Source organism: Thalassophryne amazonica, chromosome 6, assembly GCF_902500255.1.
Source record: "Thalassophryne amazonica chromosome 6, fThaAma1.1, whole genome shotgun sequence".
Lineage (NCBI taxonomy): Eukaryota > Metazoa > Chordata > Actinopteri > Batrachoidiformes > Batrachoididae > Thalassophryne > Thalassophryne amazonica.
The window spans coordinates 48770059-48795504 of NC_047108.1; the positions used below are offsets into that span (position 1 = coordinate 48770059).

At 37.7% G+C, this 25446-nt stretch overlaps 1 protein-coding gene across 1 annotated transcript in view; it reads right to left on the reverse strand.

Annotated features, from left to right (window-relative positions):
- The window catches only part of LOC117512161 (collagen alpha-1(XX) chain), a 166271-nt gene that overhangs the window by 111852 nt on the left and 28973 nt on the right, over positions 1–25446 (reverse strand). Inside the window, exons 4-5 of the mRNA XM_034172138.1 lie at positions 21482–21625; positions 7462–7632 (exon numbers count right to left, since the gene is read on the reverse strand). Coding sequence (XP_034028029.1) covers positions 7462–7632; positions 21482–21625 — 315 coding nt within the window. The remainder of the gene's footprint in view (positions 1–7461; positions 7633–21481; positions 21626–25446) is intronic.

Sequence of the window (25446 nt, forward strand, 5' to 3'; positions counted from 1 at the left end):
ACTTTAAGCATTTTTTTTAATGTAGATGTAAATTAATATTCAAAGTCTTCAGCTAGTTGACAGTAGGGCTGTACAAGATGGCCAAATTATCATATCTCAATATTGTAATACAAATATGATATACCATATGACTATGATTTCACACAAAGTGCAGCACCAGTGAAAATGAAACAGTCTTAAACAAAACAGTAATAACACTCATTTTGCACTCATCATAAGGTTAGGAAACAGTGCCCTCCAAAAGTTTTAGAACACTTGGAATTTCACACATTTTAATTTGTTTATGCCATTTTAAATACAAGAAATACAAAAAATAAAGAATAAAATTTCTAAAATTATCTTCCTCAAACTCAAACTGAAAGGAAGTCTCTAAAATTTGATAATGCCTGTAAATAATAATCAGTTTTATTGCCAGTTTTCTTCAGACAAGTCAGGGGATGGAAACATGAACATTTCCAAGTCACAGAATATGTCTTGGACTTTATTTACATCAATTATGAAGAAATATAAAAGTTTCTTTTGCCAAAACATCAAATCTAGACTTTCATCTCAAATGTACTTTCTGTCAAATTGTAGCTGAACTTTCAGGTCTTCTTTTTAAGAAAATCCTCCTCAACACAACTTCACCAGGAAGTTGGATTTTATGTTTTTAATTTATTTATATGAAGTTGTAGAGATTCGCTTTCAGATTGAGTTAATATTGAGTTAATGATAATTTTAGAAAAAAATATATTTGAAATGGAATAAACAAATTAAAGTGTGTGAAATACCAAGTGTTCCAATACTTTTGAGGACAACTGAGAAACAATGAGGAGCAGCATCTTACATCTCATATATAGTGCAGCAGAATATTTAGAGTGGAATCCTGCAAATGATGATACAAGCATCAAATTTGGCACAAATAATCCATAGACATGAACTCTTTTGGAAAAACTGATTGACCACTTGAATTTTTCAATCGGCAGCCCGGTAGGGGCCAATTGAAGAATTACACGGGTCAAAATTAAAAGATGCTCCAATCATATAGAAAACTACAGCACATTATTTGTCTGATCATAAAGATTCCAAAAAGGTATCATTTGGACAATCTGTGACTGAATGTTATGGAGTTATGAGGTAAAGCAGCAAGAATAGTGACAAAGGTCAGTTTTAATTTGTACAGGGGTCAAAAGTTAAAGTTGCTCCAATTTTGGTAAAAAATGATGCAAATTATTAGTTGAGTTAATTGGATTTTAAAAAGTAACAGTTTCCATCATGTGTCATGCTAAGTTCATGTTACAGGGTAACATATGTCACATGTTATAGAATCCAATGGACATTGACCTTGTTTGGCCTTTACTTTGGAGATCAAACATTCAGCACTGTCAAAACTATTCCATTTATGAATCCTTTTAACTCAACCAATAAATTGTATTTTTTTTTTTTTTTTTACCAAAATTAGAGCAACTCTTTAACTTTTGACCCCTGTACAAACTGAAATTGACCTTTGTCACCATTCTTGCCATTTTTACCGCAAAACTCCATAACACTCAGTTACAGATAGCCCAAACTATACCTTTTTGGAATCGTTATAATCAGACAAGTAACGTGATGTAGTTTTCAATTTGATTGGAGCATTTTTAAATTTTGACCCCTGTGTAATTCTTCATTTGACCCCTACCTGGCCGCCTATCAAAAATTCAAGAGGCCAGTTTTTTTGTTTGTTTGTTTGTTTGGTTTTTTTTAAGTGTAGTGTCTAAGACTCAGACTCAGACTCACTTTTATTGTCACTTGACGCTTACAGGCAGAACGAAATGCAGTTTCTCCAGGTCTTGGTGTAGTTAACTGAGAGAATTTTTTTAAACCTAACCTATTGTATAAACTTTTGCAGTATAAACTTTTGCAATGTGCAATATGCGCACCCCTGTGGCCATAGAATATATATACAAGGCACGGGGTCAGCAGCAGCATTAGAGTATTAAGAAGGTGACAATGTGCATGTAGTGCAATGTTCACAGTTTGGTGGTGGATGTTGAACTGTTCAACAGTCTGACAGCGTTCGGGTAGAAGCTGTTTTTCAGTCTGGATGTTTTTGCCTGGATGCTGCACAGCCTCCTTGCAGAGGGAAGGGGTGTGAACAGACTGTGCGCAGGGTGGGTGGAGTCTTGGAGGATGCAGGTGGCTCTGTCTCTATATCTGGAGATGTTGATGTCCCCAGTGGGTGGTAAGCTGCATCCGATGGTCCTCTGTGCAGACTTCACCACCCGCTGCAGCGCTTTCTTCTCTGCCACCGTGCAGCCAACATACCACACAGGGAGGCAGCAGGACAGGACACTCTCCTGCTGTAGAAGGCCCTGAGGACCTCGGTGAGCTTGTCAATGAGTTCCCGCGAGATTCCATGTGATCTCATCTGTCGATCCAGGAAGTGTTTGACATTTGACATTTCCTGTTTCACTTCGGATTAAGAATTTGGCACTTCCTGTTTGGGCCACAGTGTACCATGAGCGAGCTTCGCGCTGCTGCGCGTCATTTCGCTCGTATAAAGATGACTTACCACACTCATAGAATCTCGCGTGAATTCAGTGGCAAGTTGAAACTGAAACAGGAAGTGCCAAATTTTGAGTCCACAGTGAATGAGGAAATGTCAAATGTTTTCTTATAAAAAGTTTTTACACTGCTAGCTAAAGTAAAGTAGCCTTTTTGTGATTAAAAAAAGAGAAATGTTAAATGTTGAACATGTCCTGGATGACACTTGAGATCTCATGGCATCTCATGGGAATTCAGTGGCAAATTGAGACTGAAACAGGAAGTGTCAAATTTTGAGTTCACAGTGAAACAGGAAATATCAAATGTCGAGCACTTCCTGGCATGGGCAGCACTAGAGCCAGGGTCAGGGTGGCACTGGACTCCCCCTGCCTCCTCTGATTGGACACAGATGATTGACATGTTACGGCACTGCAAGTCTTGTTGAAAAGAGCTGCATTTTGAAATGGGTGACACATATTGACTGCTAGGTCCCTCCTGTACAGTCACTGGCACTGTGTACCACAAGAAGTTCGAATCCACTTTAGTAGAAGAAGAATAATCTTCAAGCCAGATTTGAACCTAAACACATCGTCTGAACCACGGACTCCTAATGACACCAAAGTTACATTGGTGAATAAATGACAGTATTTTATGCCAGAAATGAGGTCCCAGTTGTTAAAAGTGGCATTTCTTCTTTATTTCGGGTTGTCTTATATATACACGTGTCTCTCGGGAGATTTTAGATGAATAAAACAAGCACACAGCAACTGATTCTGTGGGCTTATATGAGATATAAAGTGAAGAATGCTCAGGCTGAAAGAAATACAGCTAATTTACTCCTCCTCTGTTCTGCATAAAACATGTATAACCTCTTAATTTTGCTCTCTGGAGGACTTTTTTTAAGAACCTCTTAATTTCGCTGTCTGAAGGACTTATTTTTAAATAACCTCTTAATTTTGCTCTCTGAGTGACACCAAGACAATGCATTTCACTGAGTGTTTCTCAATTAACCTCAAAAGTATTGGAACACTTGGTATTTCACACATTTTAATTTGTTTATGCTATTTCAAATACAAAATAAATAAATAAATCTACAACTCTTCCTTAAAATTAAACTGAAAGCAAATCTCTAAAACTTGATATAAATTAATTAAAATAAAAAATTGTATTTCTTGGATTTGAAATGGAATAAACTAATTAAAATGTGTGAAATACCAACTGTTCCAATACTTTTGGAGGGCACTGTGTCCTAACCTTATGATTAGTGCAAAATGAGTGTGGTATTGTTAGTGTTTTGTTTATGAATGCTTATTTTTCACTGTTGCTACACTTTGTATGAAATCATAGTCATATCGTATATCATATCGATGAAGATATAATATTTAGCTTCAATACTGAGATGTAATAATTTGCCCATATTGTTCAGCCAAACTGTCAATGAGCTGAAAGGTTTGAATATTAATTTACATCCACATAAAAAAAAATGCTTAAAATGGCAGAAAGCTGTAGGCAGGGGGTCTGGGTCTGGGGAGCTTCACTGAAGGCTTTTAGTCATGCCAATGCTCCTCAGAAGCATTTATTGAAAATAAAGTGTGAAGGACTTAAATACAGTGTGAAAATAAACTGAATTATCTAAGTGAGAGGGTGAGGACTTCCCAGGCATGTGAGACGTAATTAAAGAAAAACGCTTTGGGGGGGGGGGGGGGGGGGGTTAAGAGAGCCACAGTTGAGGCTGAAGGTTTTTAGCCATGCTAATGGTCCCCAGAAGCATTTACTCAAAAAAGTCTGAAGGACCTAAATGACATGGTGAGATGCTGAAGAGCTTCGCTCGTTCATGTCCGCGAAATATACATATTATAGATGCTGTACAATCATTCCACCCTGACAAAAGAACAGGTCAAGGACATCATTAGTAGCCCAAAATTACTATGACATTCATGCCCATGGTAAGTGTTATGAAACATCCCTCCACAACTGTATGTCCTCCAGACAGCAGGCAGTCTGTGACACAATGGCTCTATTGACCCACATGACCCTGATAGGACTCACTAGGAATATAAAAAGTGCTTTAAATAGTTCCCACCCAGCAGATTGTTGTAATTTGTGATGGCCTTGATTTGGTATCAGTGAGCACCTTTCCCTCACCCCAGAGTATGGATGACATTCTCAGTCTTGTCTCACAGTTTCAGAGAGGTGAACAGCTGAACTCCAGACTCTTCCTCCAGTTGCTAGGAAAATTAACAGCAACAACAACTGGTGAACCTTTGAGGGTCCTTTCAGTCAACAGTCTGGGACATCAAACTCAAGAGACACTGGAACAGGAAGGTAAAAGTCTTGAGCCAATGCCTTCATTCCCTAGATCCACGGACAAGCAGGGCATACTGTATCTGTGCAGCAGTGTACCCTTGGGTTCAAGTCCTTCCTGTTGGGTCAGAGTATTAACAGATGCCATTAGGGATGGGCAAGTACACCACTATCTTTATCTGTATCTTTTCAACCATCTAAATGATCTGTATCCCTATCTGTACTCGTAGTAGGAGGAGCGTAAACCGGAAGTGGGCATGATTTAACCCAAAATGGCTGCGGCTTAAATCAGTACATTATTTTAAGTGTGAAATTGATTTGGATTGATCAGAAGTTGCTATATTTATTGTTTATTTGAAAACTATTTCCAGAACAGCCTCAAAAGTGTGATTCAAATCAATGTTTTTGATCACAAAAGTAAGAGAACTATTTACAAAACAAGATTTTTAGGAACTCAGAACATGAATATTCGTAAATGTATGAATGAATATTTACAGAACAGCCTCAGAATTGACATTCAATGTTTTTGATCACAAAAGTAAAAGAACTATTTATGGAACAAGTTGTTTTTATAAACTCAGAACATGAATATTCTTAAGTGTATGAATGAATAACAGAACAGCCTCAGAATTGACATTCAATGTCGTCAGAAATTATGAACTAAGTATGCATGAACAAAAGTTGTCTCAACACAACTTTTTTTTAAATTTTATGATCAAACTGTGATTTTTTTTCAGTTATTTATTTATTTTTACTACCTAACGTTCTTCGCATTTTTTTCCACACAAAGTTAAACAATATTGATTAAGGTGTTGCGTGTGTACGTGTGTGTGACTGAGTAACTGTGTTAGAGGGAGGGAGAGAGGTTGTTCAATTTATGACCAATTTATTTTTATGAACTGCAGTGAGAAAATGTCAGATACTGCATGCAGCCATATTCAATAAAAATATTAATATTGGCTACTTTGTGTGTTCAGCGATATGTGTGTACGTGTGTAAGTGTGTAAGTACAAGACTATTTTTTTGATGATCTGTGTGAACTTGGTGATTAATGCAAACATCCAGTGATGGCAAACAGGGAAATGTCAGCCTTGTTCACTGTATTCTTCTCAAAAGTACCGCGTTCAGTATGAGCAAAGTTTTCCAACTGACTTTATATCACCAACAAAACAAAGAGCAAACAAATGGTTAAAAAGAAAAAAAAATACAAAACCCGGCCGAAGTGGAGGCTGTGACCGACGCGACACAACCCATTTTCAGCTCTGTCTTGTCAAAAGCACCGCGTACATTACAAAACAAGTTTATCAAGTAACTTTAAATATCATACAAACTGAAAAAGAGGCGAGCTGAAGAAATCTTAAGGAGTACTGAGAGAGCAACATGAGATAGAGTCAAGCACAGAGAGATCAGTCCCTGTCTATGTGTGTGCGAGAGGCTGCAGAGAGACGTGTCTGTGTAGGGAGGGGCAGGCGCTGTGTGTGACTGGCCAACCGCAGAGTGTGAAGAAGTGTGAAGACAGTACTCGTATCATGCTCGTACCCGTCAAAAATGCTTTATCCCTAGCGGATACTCATCTGAAATGAGTATCCATCCCGAGATCCCATGTCACAGGCTGGGTGGCGGTGTGGAATCAAACGGCCGTCAGGGGCACCTGGGGCCTTCAACACAAGCTCCAGCACATAAATGTGTTAGAGCTAGACACATTAAATTTGATCCTCAGCCAGGAGAATTTGATGTTCTTCCTTTCTTAGATGGAAAACATGTCCTTGTTCATTTCAACAGTTTATCATGTGAACCGACAGGACGAGAATGTCCTATATATGCTTTCCCACCTCTTCCATTGCTCATGCTGACACTTCACAGGACAGACTGAAGGAACCACACAATACTCCTTTGTTCCCTGTGATTCATCAGCTTCTCCACAGAGTACCTGGGATCTCGTGTCACAGCTGGGGGATGGGGGGGTTATTTGGCATCCTTAACCTTCGGTTGTTTGACAGATGCTTTCCGGTTAAGGCCTCACACATTGTATGAGTGCCTTCATGGGGCATGCCTATGGCCCTTGCCCTCCCTTGGACCAAAATAGTCTGAGACCGTTGTCTAGTAATACTGTTTATCTCCTTGCTGTTGGTGAGCTGCATGCCATGTCCATTGCCAAGGACTGTTTGTATTTCAAATTCCGATTCCTCTGGTGAGATCATGTGGTCTACCAGCTCATTTTTAGCTTATCAGTTTGGCAGCTTTTAACCCTCAGCCAGGGGAAGAAGAATTGCATTCTACTGGCAGCAGATGTCAGTTGTGTACTGATCGGTGTGCAAGGTTTACTCAGCTGGTACTTGCACCATAAAACTGCATGCATTCTGTACAACCAGCTCTTCAGCTTATCATCAGTCTGGTAGAAATACAGCTTGGTGGCTCCAAATCTTGACATGGCACCAGGAGAGTTATGGGCTTCAGAAGCCTAAAGCCCCAAACTGCTATTTCTCAATGAACGACTCCTGGATGTGACCATTCATCCTGATCCAGCCTGCAGTTATACACAAACTGATTTGTGTCACTGGTAATTACCATGAATGAGGCTTGGTGTGAACTTGTGCTGTACTGACCCAAACAGTCACACTGCAATCGTACCAGGTTGTTTCTGTGCACTACCTGCACGAGTAGTGGTGGTGACCATAGTGTCCTCGTAAATAACTGTTGGCAGGCCCATCACAGCCTCTGTTACATCATCCAAGTCTCCTGATCCTGACGCACCAGGCAGCATCTTCTTTCTCTGCTCTCGACTACCGCTACGGATCACCTCTTCTTCACGCAGACCCTTCACTGGAGAAGACCAAGAGAAGGTGCAACTTTAGTGGTGGAATCACACAATAATGCTTTTAATACTGTCTGTGATGCAGAAGTCTAGTACCTCACAGAAAGTCAAATGTTTGTGGGGAAAAAAACTAGATTTTTTTCTAAAATCAAATGGATATATATCCACAATATTTTAAAAAAAAACTACAAATCACATACTCGTAACTTCTGTTTTCTGTAACTGAAGAGGACAAGTCAAGAACATTCAATGATGCAGACTAAAAAAAATAAAAATAAAAATCACATCTCAACTAGAGATCTGTTAGGAAGTTTACTTTGCCATACTAGCTGCTTGCAGGTATTCACAAATGGTGGTAACAAAAAAGGAAAAACAAGGGAGATGAAATACCTGCATTAACAAAGTGGTCAAATGTCTGTATTTTGTTGCAGGAGAGACAAAGAGAGCTGACATGCAACAAAGATTCCCAGCCAGATATCGAAAATTCATGTGAAACATCTTTGACCACACAAATGTGGGATGCAGATGCATGCCTGTATATAGAGGGGGTTCAGGGGGTTCAACCGAACCCCCCCACCCCCCGAGAATTCTGCTGATTTTTTTCTGCTGATTTTTTTCTGATCTGGATATCAATGTTCTGTATTTTCTTTTCATTGATAATAAGCAACAAGCACTAACTGTTACACAGCTATTATCACACACCCTCAAGTTTCAGTTTCCTCTGCCAGAGTAATCCCTTATGTGATGAAAGGGGAAACTGCTAGATAAACTTTTCCCATGGTGGTTGAGAATTTTTGCTCCCTGGTCCCTATCCTCCTCTGATATCAAACAGATTAGTAGGCTTGTAAATACCCATGTAGACACACAATTACACTTTTCTGGTTTGTAAAAACATGTTTGTATGTATAAGCTGAGAAATAAAGGGAGTTTCTCCTTCCTGTTGCAAATACTGTAAAGGTGCAAATATTCGCGTGGGATTTATTATGCGAATTTTGCGAGTTAAACAAGGTCGCCAAATTAAATACCGCTATTTTAATACATAATGTACATATACGTACATATTCATAATGTAAACGCGAATATTAATACTGCTAAATACGAGGTCTGTTAGAAAACTATCCAACCTTTTTATTTTTTGCAAAAACTATATGGATTTGAATCATGTGCGCTTGCATCAGCCAAGCTTGAACCTTCGTGCGCATGCGTGAGTTTTTTCACACCTGTCGGTTGCGTCATTCGCAACCGACAGGCAGGTATAAAGTTTGCATTAATGTTATCTTGGTTCTTCCTGGGTGGTTCTTATGGCAACTGATCCAATCCCAAGCAAGGACTATTTGTGTATAAAAATGTATTTCCTAAAATGATACATTTTGGGTTTCAAATGAAATTTATGTAGCTTTTTACCCCTCGAAATCCTCAAAAAGCTTCTGCTTCGGGGGGCTTTGCCCCCCTGAGCCCCCCACAAGGGCGTTGCCCCTCGACCCCACCGGGGGCCCTGCGGCCCACTGGACCCCCAACTCAAGGATTTGAACCTCCCTTTCACATTCCTATATACGGCCCTGCAGATGTAAGAAAGGCCTTTATTGTCACTGTACATACCATGAAATGTGTCCATCCTAATTACAGTTAGGCACAATTCAACCACTAGGAGCAGTGGTCAGCCACGGTCAGGTGCCTGGGAACAGACACTAATGTGCATGTTTTTAGGAGGTTAAGGAGCTTTAATGGAGAAGAAACATTCTATTACAAATGGTTAATTATCTTGTTTATATATTAATCTGCTGATAGATAGAAAACTAGTGCACCTTCACTTTTCCACATTTTATGTTACAGTTTTATACAAAAATGGATGAAAGTCATTCTTTTCCTCAAATTTCTACACACAACAATAACGTGAAAAGTTTTTTTTTAGATTTTTGCAAATTGTTATAAATAACAAACCTCCCTAGGGTGTCTCCCTACGGAGGTGTTCCAGGCACGTCCATCTGGGAGGAGACCCCGGGGATGACCCAGGACTAGGTGGAGAGATTACAGCTCCACTCTGGGCTGGGAACACCTTGGGATCCCCGTCAGAAGTGGTCAATGTTGCCCGGGAAAGGGAAGTTTGGGGTAGCCGACTAGACGTGTTGCCCCCGCGACCTGATCCCGGATAAGCAGTTGAAGATGAGTGATGAGAGGGTTAAAAATAAAACCTAAGAAACTACATTTATACAAGTATTCACACCCTTTGCCATGAAGCTCAGATCATCCTTGACATGTTTCTACACACACACACACACATATATATATATATATGGCATGCCAAACAAGAAAATCTGAAAATATTGAATGGAAACTTGAATGTATATTGAATGAAACTTGTGAATTTGGAACCAAATTTCAACCCACTCCTGCCATCTGCTGTTTGCAGTTCAGCCAGCTCAGGTTCATGGCAGCAAAAAGAGTAATTCAGCAGACAACTTTGTGGCAGCAATCTTAAGTAATGAAGACACCTTAGTAAGTGCATGCGCTGCCCAAAGTAATAGAGGTAACTTAACGGAATGTCATTCTTCTGATGAAGAAGTTTTACTCTGTTTGGTCGACGACCTGCTGGCCATTGTGTTAGCCATATAAATACCTTCAAGAATACTACATAAAGTTATCTCAGCAAGATTTTGTGGGGCTCGATTGCTCACAATAACTAGGAATAGTGCAGTTACTGAAATGTGATCTTCAAATTGCCGTGTTGTATGTTCTAAAGTATTGACATCACCTGGAATCTGATTAGCTCCAGCCAAAAAAACCTAATTCAATAAAGTACTGATATATTTCCTATGCTGACATTTTTAGGCGCGTGTCCTTTGTTGCAGTGTCATAGATATGAGAATGATCAAAAGGCTTATATAGCTTCAGACAAAATTTCAAGTTTGATTTCATTCCATATTCTCAAAGTTCATTAATACATTCAAGCTTCCATTCAATATTCTCAAGGTTCATTCAATATTCTCAAGGTTCATTCAATATTCTCAAGGTTCATTCAATATTCTCAAAGTTCATTAATACATTCAAGCTTCCATTCAATATTCTCAAGATTCATTCAATATTCTCAAGGTTCATTCAATATTCTCAAGGTTCATTCAATATATTCAAGTTTTCATTCAATATATACCAAAGGTTCATCTCTGTGTCAGCCTGATCCTGTCAGATCTGAGGAGCTAAGCAGTGTGGCGCCTGGTTAGTACTTGGATGGGAAACCTCTTTGGAACACAAGGGGCTGTGTTTGTTTCTCCAGGTAAAAAATAAATAAATAAATAAATAAATATAGTTGTGCTCAAACGTTTACATACCCTGGCAGATCTTTTTTGTTTTTGTTTTTGGTTTTTTTTTGGGGGGGGGGGGGTGTATTTTTTTTTTTTTTTACAGAATATTCATGTTATTAACAGAACTGTGGTATATGACTGCACAGTAACATAGCTTGAGCTAATTTCTTAAAGTCACCATCATCAACGAGTTTGGAATTTTAAGGTCAAAGGTTGCGTGACTAAAACAAAGACGATATATGATTTATATCAGTATTCTAGATATCCCCCATTGTAAGCATTGGGCCCAAATATTGTCTTTGGCTTGCAACCTTGATATTTAATCATTCAGTTCTTAAAATGAAATAATTTCATCCTTAGCTAAAATCCACTCATTTCACCAAGTTTGGTCTAAATCGGATCAAAACTCTTGGGGTTATTTTGTTCACACACAGACAGAAGAACAGACACACAGGCCCTAAATCAATACGCCAGTATGTGTTGCCGCTGGGCACTGGTGTAATGACTGAACATGAATCCCCTTACTACAACATATCACTCCCTTCCTTTCCTGTTTTACTGTAAAAACACTGGTAAAAGCCTTGCCTGGGGTCATGAGTTAAAGGTCAGAAACTACAAACTGTGGGTAAAATGTACAAGGAAATACACTGACCTACCAACTTCTACAGCAGTCTGAGATAAGAAGCGGCCCCGGAGGGGGGTAAAATCAAAGCGTAAGAAGGAATTCCCAGACTGCCATCCCTGCAGCATGACGCACAATGTTACAAATATCCAAGTCAACATGTCTGGCCTGCCTGGACAAGCTTTACTCCACACAGGAAACTGCTCTCGCCTGTGCCGCTTACAAGTCACTACAGTCGCTCATTATGCAACTGATAACCCATTTTAACCCCAGAACTGTGCAACACTCAATCATACGGTTAAAGTCAAAAGAGCCCACAAACAGAGAGACAGAGCTGAATGTCTGCTTTAGGAAACAATAGAGTGTTGATATTTGGGACAGAAATATCTGAGACCACCTGAGGGACAATAAAGGCAAGTTCCAATCCCACTGCTAATCAATAAAATTGAAACATTTCTTTACACATTTTCCCACACATTCGTACCAAATGGAAACAATGTGCATGGAAAATCAGCAACAATTTTGGTCAGTTTTCCACCAACAATTTGAATGTTGGAAAAGAAGGTGATGTGGTGAAAACATTAGCACCTTATGTACACATATCAGGCACAATGTTTACCGGACTGATCCCAGTGTGATACGCTGGTTTGTAAGAGAAAACAAGTATAACAGCACAATGCTGCTGCTTTAAGTAAATTTCACTGAAACTGTTACTGTAGTCAGCAAACCTCAATATTCAGGTCAAGAAAAAAAAAACTAATGAAGTTCTCCCTGTTTTTCCACTTGGACGTCATCCAAAGAGGTTAATAAATGAGAACTAGAGGACGCGGTTGCACTGAGCCATGTCCCGGCAAGGAGGCATGGTCGCCATTTTAATTCCGGGCAACTTATTTTTAAATAACGTCTTAATGTTGCTGTCTGAGTGACACAAATTTAGATAAATAAATCTAAAACTATCTACCTTAAACTCAAACTGAAAACAAATCTCTACAAATTGATATCAAATAATTAAAAATATAAAATACACCTTCCTGATGAAGTGGTTTAGAGGAGGATTTTCTTTAAAAGAAAAAGACCTGATAGTTCAGCTACAATTTGCTCTAAAGTACATCTCAGATGAAAGCCTAGATTTGATGTTTTGGTGAAAGAAACATTTGTATTTCTTCATAATTGATGTAAATAAAGTTCAAGACATATTCAGTGAGTTGGAAATGTTCATGTTTTCATCCCCTGACATGTCTGAAGAAAACTGGCAATAAAACTGATTATTATTTACAGGTATTATCACATTTTAGAGATTTGCTTTCAGAGTTTGAGGAAGATAATTTTAGAAATTTTTATTCTTTATATTTTTTGTATTTGCATAATATATATAATGTACTTGCATAATAATGTATTTGTATTTTATATTTTTTTGTATTTGCATAAACAAATTCCAATGTGTGAAATACCAAGTGTTCCAATACTTTTGGAGGGCACTGTTTCCTAACCTTATGATGAGTGTTTAAATGAGTGTGGTATTATTACTATTTTGTTTAAGAATGTTTAATTTTCACTGGTGCTGCACTTTGTGTGAAATCATAGTCATATCATATATCATATTGATCTGACAATATTGAGATATGGTAACTGGCCAGATTATACAGCCCTACTGTCAACTAGCTGAAAAGTTTAATATTAATTTACATCTATATCTAAAAAAATGCTTAAAGTGGCAGAGGGTTAAAAGGGCTGTAATTAGGGGGGTCTGGGGGGTGGAGCCCCCACCACTGAAGGTGAAAGATTTTAGCCATGCTAATGCTCCCCTGAAGCATTTGCTCAAAAAAAGTCTGAAGGCCCTAAATGACATGGTGAGATGCTGAAGAGCTCCGCTCATTCATGTCCGCCACATATACGTATTAATACAGAAGCCTGATTCTTTATTTGATGTCATTGCAACATTCAGATGTGCAATAGCTGAAGGGTTGACATACTTTTTCTTGCCACTGTATTTACTGAGAGATAAGTGAAGCCAACTAATATATTCATATGCAAGTACTTAATTCAGGGCATACCACCATCCATAAAAAGGCCAGCTGTGGGAGTGCAGATCAAGATGAAGCCTGTATGCACAGTTAAAAGAGGAACATGCGTACACTTTGCTTTATTAATCCGAGGAATGTACAAATACGTAGCCCTTCTTAGTGGAATTACTGAGGTTCACACAAGGAAAAAATGGTTTAATTAATAAAAAATAAAATAATAATAATATCACTTAAATGAAGGTCAGAAGCCATCATCAAATTCTGAACTGACTACTGATGTAAAGAATTTATTTAGAATGTTAATTTGAGGGACTGGTTATAAATAAACTTATAGTTACACTAATATGAAGTAATACATCCCTTTCTATTGGTCACATGATCTTTCACTTTGGCTGACCTTGAAAGGTCAAACCCATTTTGAATGTCTATTTTGAGAAATTAGTTGCAGATACACCTATGGTGACTATTAAACACAGTCTCTCACTCACACTCACACACACACACACACACACACACACACACACACACACACACACACACACACACACACACACACACACACACACACACACACACACACACACAGTATGTCTGTAGCATCGTTTATGGTTTTTATTCTACAAATCGAATGAATCCGGATGAATAACTCCATTAATGTCAATTCTGTCATTTGTACAAAGTTAAAATATAACACATATCTTTTAATTTTAAATAATGTACTAATTCTGTAGTTTTGTAACAAACACAGACAGATGTCAAAGGGATTATATTCATGAGAGTTTTAGGCACAATGTACAAAGGGTTTAATACTGTTGTCCGTGTGGAGCCTGATCAGAGCGTCTCAAATGCATTTCTCCTGTCGTGAATGCACTGAGATTACCCATAATGCACTAGACACACCATGTCCACACTAGAACCTTCAAAATTAGTGCATTACTTTGAAACTAAAACATATATCTGATATTTTCACTTTATAAAACTTCAGACGTGACATTGATTTAAATAACTTGTCCGAACAGTTTGGTTAAAATTTTAACCATAAGTTAAAACTGTATGCCTATGGATGACTTGGGTGATATTGCCAGCAAATCAGTATTGGGTCAAAAGAATTTTTTTTTTTCTGTCAGTTCTTTTTGCCTGCAGAGGATAGAGCGGTTTCTTCTGGAACAAGCTCTCCTCTGTTTGCAGAGGATAGAACTGTACATCTCCTACAACTCAACTTAACAACTCAAATCTTTGATATCAGACTTCATAAATGTTTGTAAGTATTAAGCTTTGTTCAACACGCCTGCAAAAATATGTTAGCGGTCTAAAAATTATTCAAAATGATCTGAAAAGTTAATCCGATAATGAAAACATTAGATACCAAGGCACTCATCTAATAAAAAAGCTAAAATGCCTTTATTTTATGGGCAAATCATAATTAAAAAATGCACTTCTTCAACGCGTTTCGGCTAGAAGCCTTCATCAGGAAGTGAACACTCATTCTGAGACAAGTCTTAATTAAAAACCTCAAAATAGGTGGGTCAGCAGGTGTGAACAATTGGATCATCACTTAACCAATGAGAACAAAGTCAGATAAAGGGTATTCAAAGCTGGAAAAAAAAAGAAAAAAAAAGTGGCCAAAAATGGGCCTAGTGTCTGCCCAGCAATACAAAAATCTGTCAAACATATAAATACATTGCATATCACTAGGACAATAAACTCTTTAAAAGAAATGGCAATATTTTATATCTTCATTGAGACCCGGGTCTCAATGAAGATTTTTAGATTAATCTAAAAATCCAAAAAGTCTCGCGTTGATTCAGCTGTTTTATCCTATTGCCTCCTCTTATAGTTTGTGGTATGTGATCATTGCCAATAGCCCTTAAAGTAGAAGGATCACTATTATGTTTATCCTTAAAATGACGAGCCATAGGATAATTGTCATTTTTAGTTCTTATGGCATACTTATGCTCTGAGACTTTATCCTGTAAACGGCGTTTAGTTCTGCCAATGTAAAACACATTGCAGACTGGACACTCTAATTTGTAAATCACAAAAGTAGTTTTACAATTAATAAAATGTTGTATTTCATAAGTATTATCTCCATGTGTATCATAAAATGTATTACATTTAACCACATTAGAGCAATGGTTACACTGGCCACATTTAAAGCTGCCACACCTTTTGACTGAAAGCCAAGTATTTTTTTGAAGGTGCTGGCAAGTAGCTATGAACAAGTTTATCGCTCAAAGTAGGCGCACGTTTAAAGCTGAATATAGTGGGTTCCAAAAACACATTACCCAGAGAAGCATCATATTGTAGTAAATTCCAGTTTTTCTTGATAATATTTTTAATGTGATGTGATTCTGTACTGAATCTAGTGGAAAAAAAGACGACTTTTTTAAACAATTTAGTGCTATATGAAATGTGCTATTTTATACCCCGTCCACTGTGTGTTCACACTACCGGGGGCAGCATTTAGCTAAACATGGTGGAGTTTGCTTTGCTGGCAGACGACAATTTGAATGAGCTAATTCACGCTGCTAAAATAATAATAATATCACTTAAAATCACTCACTCACTCATCTTCAACCGCTTTTCCGGGTTCGGGTCGCGGACCAACAGCTCCAGCAGGGGAACCCAGACTTCCCTTTCCCTTGCCACATTGACTACCTAAAAACAAATCCACTACACTGTAAGCCATCTGGAGGCATGAAGAGCTGTTAGGATGAAAAGCTGGAGAAATGTCTGGTGTGATTTTTCGCTGTACAGAGGAACTACACAATGTCTTTTTTTAAAGTACCCAAAGTCAGTGCACGACATCGTCGCAATTTTGGACTCCAATTTAAAGTTTGTGTTAGACTGTTAAGCACCAATGGAATACCAAAATGTAAGTCCCTTTTCTGTTGTTTATAAATTAATAAAATATCAAATAACAAGGTTCTCATTTTGCCGTTATATAAAGCAAATAATGAATGTTTTTCCATTCTTTCAATGTAACAAATATTTCATGGAGGTGAAAGCTTGAATGCTGCATCTTTGTATTTGTACAATTGTAAATATTTGTATGATTGAACTCATAAACATTCTTACAGTCACCATCATCAGCGAGTTTGGAATTTTAAGGTCAAAGGTCGTGTGACTAAAACAAAGGCGATATTATATATATATATATATATATATATATATATATATATATATATATATATATATATATATATATATATATATATATATGATGTGATTCTACTCCCAAGATCCCATAATGTCAACATGAAAAAACTTGTTTTTTTTTTGGTTTGTTTTTTTGTTTTTGCAAATACATCGCATATAAAGTCATATCACCTTTCCATTGATTGCTTGACCTTTTGACCTTAGGTGACCTTGAACCATCAAATTGAAGATGATAACAGGTTAACTCGTACAGTTTGGAGCTAATATGGAATAAACATGGTAAAACAGTCGTGCAGTTCAAGGTCCTTAATCCCCATGTTGTTCCCAGTGTGTAGTGAGCGCTTTTCGTGGCAGCATGCTGACATCAGTGTGTGAATGGGTGAATGTGAGGCATCACTGTAAAGTGCTTTGAGCTTCTGATATAGATGGAAACCTTCTATATAAAAGCAGTCCATTTCAATTTTAGACACAACTGAAGAAAATCAAGGCTCTGCAGATTCATGCCTTAATGGTACAGTCACTTGCCCAGTTCTGGATCACTGCTGTAGTTTTTGTGCCGCCGTTTCTCATTATCAACACAAATAAGTTAATACTTGGTACCAATGGACAGATTGATGTTTTGTCTACAAACGACTACAAGCTCGACCGGATCCAGCCATCCTTGTGATCAGCAGAGGAATCAAAACATCCCGGTGTCTGCGCTTTTTCTGACTCACTCATTCCTGCAAGTTTTAAAGTAACGATCTCTAAAACCTAGCAAAGGTGAGTTAGCCGTTCGGTGTTTTTGGTTCTAGAGTGGGAAAACACTTACTTACTTGGGTAAAAAATGTCAGTGTGTTATGTCTTGCTATTTAATTTCTGCACGCATTTATCTCCGACGCAAAAATTTGCCAGTTCCGGATCACTTGAAGCAGCAGCCTCGTGTCTGTAGTTGTGAGCCTTGTGGACTTTGGGGCTCATCTCAAAATCACGAATGGGCATGAATGTAGGGGCTTTTACTTTTTAATTCGTGAGAAATCTCACCTCCACACTTCATTTTTTGCTCGTAAAAATGTATAACGGCGCTTTTCGAAACTAAGTAAATTCTCATTTAATAAGTATAATTTCTATCATTTTGTGTTCAAAACACTTTCTCGGGTACAGTGTGTAACATTCTGCATTAGAAGGGCTCCAGCCAGATGCCAGGAATGAACCCAAAGTGACACAGAGTGTTGTGATCCGGAACTGGCAAAAGTGATCCGTTTCTAGCAAATGTTTGCACCACACATAAAGTGGCTTCACACTTTAAGTAGAAGCGCTACTCCACCCAGACTTTTTCAGCTAAATAACATCCAAATACCCAATACAACAATACACAATAAAGTACATTCAGTTGCATTATGGCTCCGTATAGCGGGACTTTAAAAAAGGTGATCCGGAACTGGGCAACCGTCTGTATTACTGAATCACAAAGAGTGAAAATGCATGAATGTGTCACACATGTAAGGTGTTGTGCTCTGAGTGTTCTTGTTTTAATCCGTGATAATAAAAGTGACAAACACATCTTCAAAAAAGGATGGCACATACAGCACATTTTTGTTACTCTCTCACTGCCCTTTAATCAAGGGCAGTGAGAGATCTTTATTGTGTATGTAGAAAGGCATTATCAGCTGCTGGGTTGGGTTGACACTGCAAACAATGGAAGCAGGGGTGAAAGTAATCCAGTGTGGCCCAATGTCGTGCCACAGATGTCACCATCAAAATATGTCCCGATATTTGGTATTGCGCATGGCGAAATCTCATGTGTATGCACGGAGAGTCGTCAGATTAGTCATTCTGATTCATTTGATGGTCTTTGAGGTGGCACAATGCTTGGAACACAGCCCAGTAAATGGACTGCATTCATATAGCACTTTTTCATTTGCATCAGAAGCTCAAAGTGCTGTACAATTGTTTTGGAATTTTTGTAATGATGACAACAGAGAAATGAGAACAACGAGCAAGGATCACTTGCCTCGCATTCACCTATTCACACACCAATGTCAGGGTGCTGCCATACAAGGCGCTTACTACACACCAGGAGCAAATAGGGTATTAAGGACCTCGCCCAAGAATCCTTAGTGATTTTCTGGTGGGTTGGGTTTTGAACCGAGGATCCTCTGGTCTGACGCCCAATGTTTAAAGGACATGTCGTACGTTATTTAACGTCCCAGTTAAGACAACACAACAGTACTCATGATTGTAAGTCTCTCTGCGCACGTACACTAAGAATTAGTGGTCGCGGATGAATTTTTGTTGGTAATTATTCTTCTCACTCTGAGCATTAGTAGGTACATTTCCGGAAAGTTAGTTTGGCAATTCTCTGTATTTCTTGACATGTGACGTACATTTTAGTAAAAGCCGAAGCATCCTGATGACCGGCAGACAAACTGAAACAAACCTGCTACATCCGATAAAGCTTCTGAGCTGTCATTCGAAAGTGATGGCTCAGATTTACAGAGGATAAACAGACAGTAGACGACACACTTCACCCTGAAACTCTGAACGTTTGTAGAGTCTGTAAGATTTTGTGTGGTGATGCTGCAGTTTGTGTGACAGGATGCTGGTTTACTGCTGCTGTGAACATGGACGTGGGACATCTCCATGACGTTTTTCACAGGCTGCTTGGACATGCAGATGTATTTCTTACAGTCAAAATACATAGTGTCCTTCTTATATAACGTGCCACAATTGTGAGAGCTTCAGCTGAAGGTAGAGCTGCATTTGGACATTCTCTGGCCGGTGATTGCACGTGCGATCCGTACCTGAGGACTTGTGGACCTGGACATGTTCTCTGGCTGGCGATCCATGTGAGGAATTGTAGTGGAGCTGGACATGTTCTCGGCGGGCCATCCATGAGTGAAGACTTACAGTGGACCTCTATCATTTTCAGACTGGCGATCACGCACAAGGCTTCTTTGATGGTGTGGACTTACATTTGGAAATCTTTACAAATGGGTGAGTGGCATGTTCAGTCATAAAGTTCTCCTCAGTGGAGCTGGTTGGTTTTATTTTTATTTTACTTTGAGAGAGACGGTGGGAATTTTGATGTGGAATGTGTTTGTGTGGCGCAGCACGCTGTTTTAACGTGCACCTCTCAGCTGTTTTACTGCTGCTGTGAACGTGGAATGTCTCCGTGACATTTGTCACAGGCTGCCTGATCACACAAATTTACATTTTTAGAATTTTCGCAGTTATATACAACACTTCTAAGTGTTTTGTTTTCAACAGGCTGCATTTATGACTAATGGCCGTGCAGGTGCATCAAATGTTCTCACGGCTGCTGCTTTTACTGTGACTGCATCAAAAGTAACAGTTATCACTTAAAAACGAGTCATCATATCACATGACATCACACTTATGTAAACTTTGGAATTAATCTGTGGCTCAGTTCTTAATGTTAGCAGATATAGTCCATTCAAGCGTGTGCTGGGACATCTCTAAAAGCTATGTCACCGCTGTTGGAAACACTTGAGTACTTTGTTTCCAGAAGTCTCCATAGCTGTTTGTTGCAAATGCCGTATACTTTGAAACCGGACACGGAAGTGTACAAACTAATCCCGGTGGATCATCGGATAGTCGCTAACAGCCTAAATCTAAAATGTTATGATTTTGGTGCGACATGTCCTTTAACAACTAGACCGTCACCTTTCCTAGCACAGGAACTGGAGTTTACATTTCCTTGCTCAAGTACGTACAATTTAATGTTTGCTTTGGATAGGGGGGATTTTTACTTCACTTCATGATCAATAGAGGACTCAGGAGGATGACTTTGGCAGTGTTCAAAGCTATTTGGCAGTGTTGAAAGCCTCACAAGATTTCGCAGCAGGACATGACAAATATGGCAGCAGGACAAATTGAGCACAACACCAGGACCACAGTGCATCCGGAAAGTATTCACAACACTTCACTTTTTCCACATTTTGTTATGTTACAGCCCTAACCCGCTAACTGAAAAGTTTACTTTTATAAATCTGAACTGATAAATCCCTAAAAGGTTTAGCGGAAGTTACAGATAAAAGCTAAACCGATAACTTTCAGTATTGACTTCAGTACACAGCAGCTACTGACACAACGAGTCAGCGCTTCTGTCTCAGACTGGCCTTCTCTCACCAAAAGAGACCTGATGATCAGACAGAAAAGAGAGAGGGAAAAAAAAAAGATAATTTCCATACAGACCTGCCGGTCATTTCACTAGAGTCTTGCACCGGCAGACAGTTTTGACTTATGATTAGAATTTTAAACAGACTAATTATGGACAAGCTATTGAAATGAACATCGCGTCTGTCGTTTTACAAAGTGAAAATATCAGCTATATGTTTTAGCTTTAAAGTAATGCACTAAGGTTTTAGCGTTTAGACACACATGGCACATTGCATTATGGGTACATTAGTTAATTTTTTTCTTCCCTCCCTCTTCCTTTCTCTGTGGTAGTCAGCTCTCCTCTTCCTGCAGAGGATAGAGCTCTACCATTCATGGATGTCTGAAATCTTTGATTATCTGTTAAGTTTTATTCACTATGCCCGCAAAAATATGTGAGCGTTCTAAAAGTTATCAGAACTAAATTTATCTGAAGCTAATTGGTCTGCTGATGGTTTTCAAAGTTATCTGGAAAGCTAATCCACTAATGAAAATGTTAGCTTCGATAATTAGTGGATTAGCGGAACTGTGCCCACCACTGGTTACAACCTTATTTCAAAATGGGGTAAATTCTTAAATTCTAACTGGTTCTTACTGGTAAATCGCCTCTTTGCAAGGAGTTTCTCCATTGTTCCATTGAGAATGAGGATTTGCAGGGTGTATTCCTGATGAGAATCCAGTCCTGCTACTGTTGCTCGGCCTCGCGTGGTGGTCAGCATCAACTCTGGCTGTGGCACCTCTGGAAAACAGAAATATGGCAAAGTAAACTACAATGGCAGTAAGAACTCATACCTCTTCATACCTCTACTGATGGAGTAACTACAAGCAAAGCCAATATTACAGGAATGTGTATCTTTGAGCCAGGGTTTGAATGAAGATAAGATTTAGACAAACTCCAGCTGAAGGTTAGGATCAGTCAGTGTGCCTATCCAAGGTCAGGTTGTGAGTTATGTCAAATCTGAGGAACCTGAACCTGCTGAACCTCTCAAGAGTGGACTCTATCCTCCATGGTCTGCTTTGACCCCACCCACACCCAGATTATGCACTTTTCAAATCCAATATCCCTGCTTCCTGGAGACCGTTACCAGATTCTTTATATCCAGAAATTATTAATTTCTTATAATGTTTCTTAAAACAGACTAAAGAACTACATAATCTAATTTCCACAGGACATTTGTTCCAAATCTTCACCCCTTTAACTGAAACACAAAAACCCTTGACATTAGTACGTACGGGAGGCTTCTTAAAAACCATACATCCTCGTAAACTGTATTCAGATTTCCTGATCTTGAACAGGCTCTGGACATAAAGTGGCAAGGCCTGGTTATTAGCTTTGTACAAAGTTTGTATGGTGATATAATCCACTAAATCTCTAAATTTCAGTAAATTTAAAGTCATAAACAGAGAATGCGTTGGCTCAAGATAAGGTTTATTACAGATGATTCTGATGGCATGTTTTTGTAAAAGAAATACATGATTGGTATTTGATTTGTAAGTGTTACCCCAGAGTTCGATACAATATGTCATATATGGTACAATTAAAGAATGATATAATCTGAGTAGCCCATCCTGGGACAATATGTCCTTGACCCTGTACATGATAGCGATAGATTTTGACATTTTAAATTTTATATAATTTATATGAGGTTTCCAGCTGAGTTTATTGTCAATTATAACACCTAGAAATTTGTTCTCAGTTACTATCTGTATTTCCATATTGTTAATGGTTACACTTTTACATTTAGGCACAAGTTTATTTCCAAAAATCATACATTTGGTTTTCCCAAGATGAAGTGACAATTTCTTAGCATCAAACCAAGCCTTAAATTTATCCAGTTCGTTTACCACCGTGTCCAGAAGCTGTTCAAGATTATCACCACTGCAAAATACAGTTGTGTCATCTGCAAAAAGAACACACCTCAGTACCCGTGACACATAACATATATCATTTATATATAAAATAAATAACAAAGGACCTAACACCGAACCCTGGGGCACCCCACACGTAATTTCCCGAAGTTTGGAATCAATGTTATTGTATTGAACATACTGATACCGACCATGTAAATAACTATTTATCCAGTCATATGCTAATCCTCTGATTCCATATTTCTGTAATTTAGTTAGCAATATTTCATGATTGAGAGTGTCAAACGCTTTCTGTAAATAAAAAAAAATACCTACTGTATATTGCTTGTTATCGACTGCAGTCGCTATATTTTCCACGAAATCCATCAATGCATGTGAAGTAGTCCTAGATTTTCTAAATCCATATTGTTCTTCACAGAGTATCTCATGCTTTAGTAAGTAAATATCCAGTCTTTTTACAAATTTTTTTTCTAATATTTTAGAAAATTGGGGTAAAAGTGAGATAGGTCTGTAATTTGAAAAAGTGTGTTTGTCACCAGTTTTAAACAAAGGTATTACTTTGGCTATCTTCATCTGTGAAGGGAATTTACCAAAACTTAATGATATATTACAAATATAAGTGAAAGGTTTTACTATACAATCAATGATTTTTTTCAACAAAGCCATATCCAAATTATTGAAGTCCTTTGATTTCTTACTTTTAGAATTCTGCACCAGATCAATTATTTCTTTTTCATTTGTTCCACCAACAAACATTGACACAGATTTATTAAATGTTATCTTATTTTCAAAAGATTTAACGCTCAATGAATCAATATTACTGGCAAGATTTTTACCTACATTGACAAAATATTCATTAAAATGGTCAGCAATGGTCTCATTATCTTCTATCACAGTATTATTGGAAAGAAAAAAAGAAGGATAATCTCTACCATTTTTGTTCTTTTTTATTACTTCATTTAAAATATTCCATGTATTTTTTATATTATTCTTATTTTTAACAAGTAAGTCACTATAATATCTTTTCTTACTAAATCTCATAATATGAATTAATTTATTCTTATATATTTTATATTTACTTTCAGCTTCCTTTGATCTCGATTTTATAAATTGTTTATACAGTAAGTTCTTCTTTTTACATGCCCTCTGAAGACCCTTGGTTATCCATGGTTTATTGCTGTATTGGTTAGTATATATCTTGTTAACAAGAGGACAGTGTTTATCGTATAACTTAGAAATGATAGAAATAAAACCATCATAAGATTCATCAACATCATCAACATAAACATCATTCCAATTCTGGCATAATAAATCCACCCTTAAATTATCAACAGTTATTGGTGTGACATTTCTACTCAATCTATTACAATCCTTTTGAAACACTCAATCATGTGATGCAAAAACAGTAAATACTGGCAGGTGATCACTAATATCATTTACCAGCAATCCCGCACTGAGATTACCAGATATGACATTAGTTAAAATATTGTCAATAAGGGTTGTTGAATTCACAGTTATTCTACTTGGATGAATGATGGTCGGAAATACTCCCAAACAATATAAAGAATTTATAAATGAAGTGGTTTGTGGATGATTGTGAGGATTTAGAAAATCAATATTAAAATCACCACAGATAAATAAATGTGAATTCTTATTTATTTTGTTGTACATTCCCATAATTACTTCTTCAAAAGTATAAATATTTGCTCCGGGAGCTCTGTATAAACAACTAACAACCGTATTTTTTGAATTTATGGATGTAATTTTAACCGTAACACATTCCATGATATTATCAACTGTGAATGACATATTGTGAACTAATTTACAGTTGTAATCAGACCTTACATATAATGCCACACCCCCGCCTCTTCTCTTCTGTCGATTTACCTGAAACAATTGATAACCTTCTAACTGTACAAGATCTTGATTGACATCAGTTAACCATGTTTCTGATATAGCGATCACTGAAAAACTTTTTCTAGATGTATCTAAACAATCATTTATCCTTGAAAAATTCAGAGAAAGACTTCTACTATTAAAATGTATTATTGAAAAATCTCCATCTTTAATTTTATAATCATTAAATTGTTCTTCTGTAAAATAATTACATTGTCGCTCGATATTGTCACTAAAAAAATAATCTGGATCTGATTCAAGTTCAAAATGGCGAGAGGCAGGATGACTATAATTAAATGTTTCCAAACAGAGCTCCTTGGCAGAAATAAACTGATTATTAACCGTGTTCATTATATTATATACAGATTTTCCTCCATCATCACAATCAACCAGTACATTTCTTTATGTATTACTTCACAACTTACATCAGTTAAACTTACTAAGATCATGTTCATCTTTAATCCATAAGGTTTTAGCTTCTTCAGGTGTTCCATTTAATTTAATATAAACTTTACAGTTAAATGTCCATGTAGCCTGTATCTTGTTTTGTTTTCTTAAAAATCGTGCCTGTCTTGCTAAATCTGAATTTTTCTTGGTCAAGTATTCATTTATATATACATTCGTTCCTTTTAAATTCTTTGCTTGTTTTAGATTCCTAATCTTTTACATTGCACCGTTTGAACCAACGTGTCAGGGTGTGTGAATTTCATTCCTGTAGGCCGACTCATCTTCACAGGAGAGCAATCAGGCCCAAGCCTGTCAGGTCACCAGCAAAAAAAAAAAAAAAATCACCAG